Source organism: Austrofundulus limnaeus, unplaced genomic scaffold (genome assembly GCF_001266775.1).
Source record: "Austrofundulus limnaeus strain Quisiro unplaced genomic scaffold, Austrofundulus_limnaeus-1.0 Scaffold907, whole genome shotgun sequence".
Taxonomy (NCBI): domain Eukaryota; kingdom Metazoa; phylum Chordata; class Actinopteri; order Cyprinodontiformes; family Rivulidae; genus Austrofundulus; species Austrofundulus limnaeus.
The window spans coordinates 13,869-15,353 of record NW_013953309.1 but is presented as its reverse complement, the minus strand read 5'-3'; the positions used below and the strand labels follow the sequence as shown (position 1 = coordinate 15,353).

At 40.8% G+C, this 1,485-nt stretch overlaps 1 protein-coding gene across 1 annotated transcript in view; it reads left to right on the top strand.

Annotated features, from left to right (window-relative positions):
- Positions 1 to 648, top strand: part of rpl15 (ribosomal protein L15) — a 13,096-nt gene extending 12,448 nt beyond the window's left edge. The window contains 1 exon segment of the mRNA XM_014029460.1: positions 293 to 648. Coding sequence (XP_013884914.1) covers positions 293 to 598 — 306 coding nt within the window. The 3' untranslated portion in view covers positions 599 to 648.
- The last annotated feature ends 837 nt before the right edge of the window (positions 649 to 1,485 follow it).

Below are 1,485 nucleotides of genomic sequence, written 5' to 3'. Positions count from 1 at the left end.
AGCTGTAATGAAATAGGAGTAACAACTTTCTACTTCTTACCTTTTTTAAAAATGTAGTACTGGTAAGTACGTAGAAAGTACAGATAACTGTGTAAAAATGTAAGAAGTAGAAGTAAAAAGTAGGCTGAAAAATAATTACTCAAGTAAAGTACAGATACCCAAAAATTCTACTTAAGTACAGTAAAGAAGTATTTGTACTTAGTTACTTTACAACTCTGCTCTTATGAAACCTGTTGGCTAATGTAACCTCTGACAGCTCAGTGAAGTAACATTTTATTTATTTTTCCCTCAGGAGCGTGCTGGCCGTCACTGTGGAGCCCTGCGAGTTCTCAACTCCTACTGGGTGGGGGAGGACTCCACCTACAAGTATTTCGAGGTGATTCTGGTGGATACTTTCCACAAGGCCATCAGACGCAACCCAGACACCCAGTGGATCACAAGAGCTGTGCACAAGCACAGAGAGATGCGCGGCCTGACGTCTGCAGGCAAGAAGAGCCGCGGCCTGGGCAAGGGCCACAAGTTCCACATGACCATCGGAGGCTCCCGCCGCGCCGCCTGGAAGAGGCGCAACACCCTGCAGCTGCACCGCTACCGTTAGGCCGCCTCTGTACATTATTACTAATAAAAAGGCCCATTTTATGGTCGTCAGCTCGTCTGCTGTCTTCATTTGTACAACCAGCTGACTACAGTCAAAAAACACGAAACGTACAGGATTCTGGAATTTAATTCACTTCAGTATTTTCCATTAAAAAACAAACATTTCCAAACTTAACTGCTCCTTTTTCTAAAATATACTGAATGTATTAAACCTACGTAGACTTACCTCCATCCAGAATCCAGCTGGTACATAAATACCACCTGACAGTGCTGATCTTTACAGTTTAAGTAAAGTTTATATAAAAACTTGTAGATGAATCAGTATTTCTCAATAAAAGAAAGTTGTTAAAGTTAAGTAAAAATGGTGGGATACACACAACCCAACAACTTGGCTAAAAGCCTGTAAAGTTCAGATTTTATTTTTTAAAGCATCAATAGAATCACAGCTGTATGGATCGGGGCGATACATTCCACAGTCGGGGTGCAGCTGGTTGGAAACTCATATCCCCATCAGATTTGACCCCTTCAGACCTGATTTAAGTTTAAAAAATAGTTCAGGTTTTACTCTCATTTAGTATAGAACCAAGGGGGTGAACAGTTATTTCATGTTTTTATTGGTATTTTTCCATGTCAATTGCAGTGGACGCCACGACTAAATTAGTATAAAATATGAAATCTTAGGGTTAAAAAAAGACGTTAATATAAAATATGTTATTCCTAAGTAGGTATGACCTTAACAGATATACACTCACCGGCCACTTTATTAGGTACACCATGCTAGTAACGGTTTTGTGGTCATAAAGGGATGGACATGGTCAGCAACAATACTCAGGTAGGCTGTGGCGTTGCAACGATGCTCAATTGGTACCAAGGGGCCCAAAGAGTGCC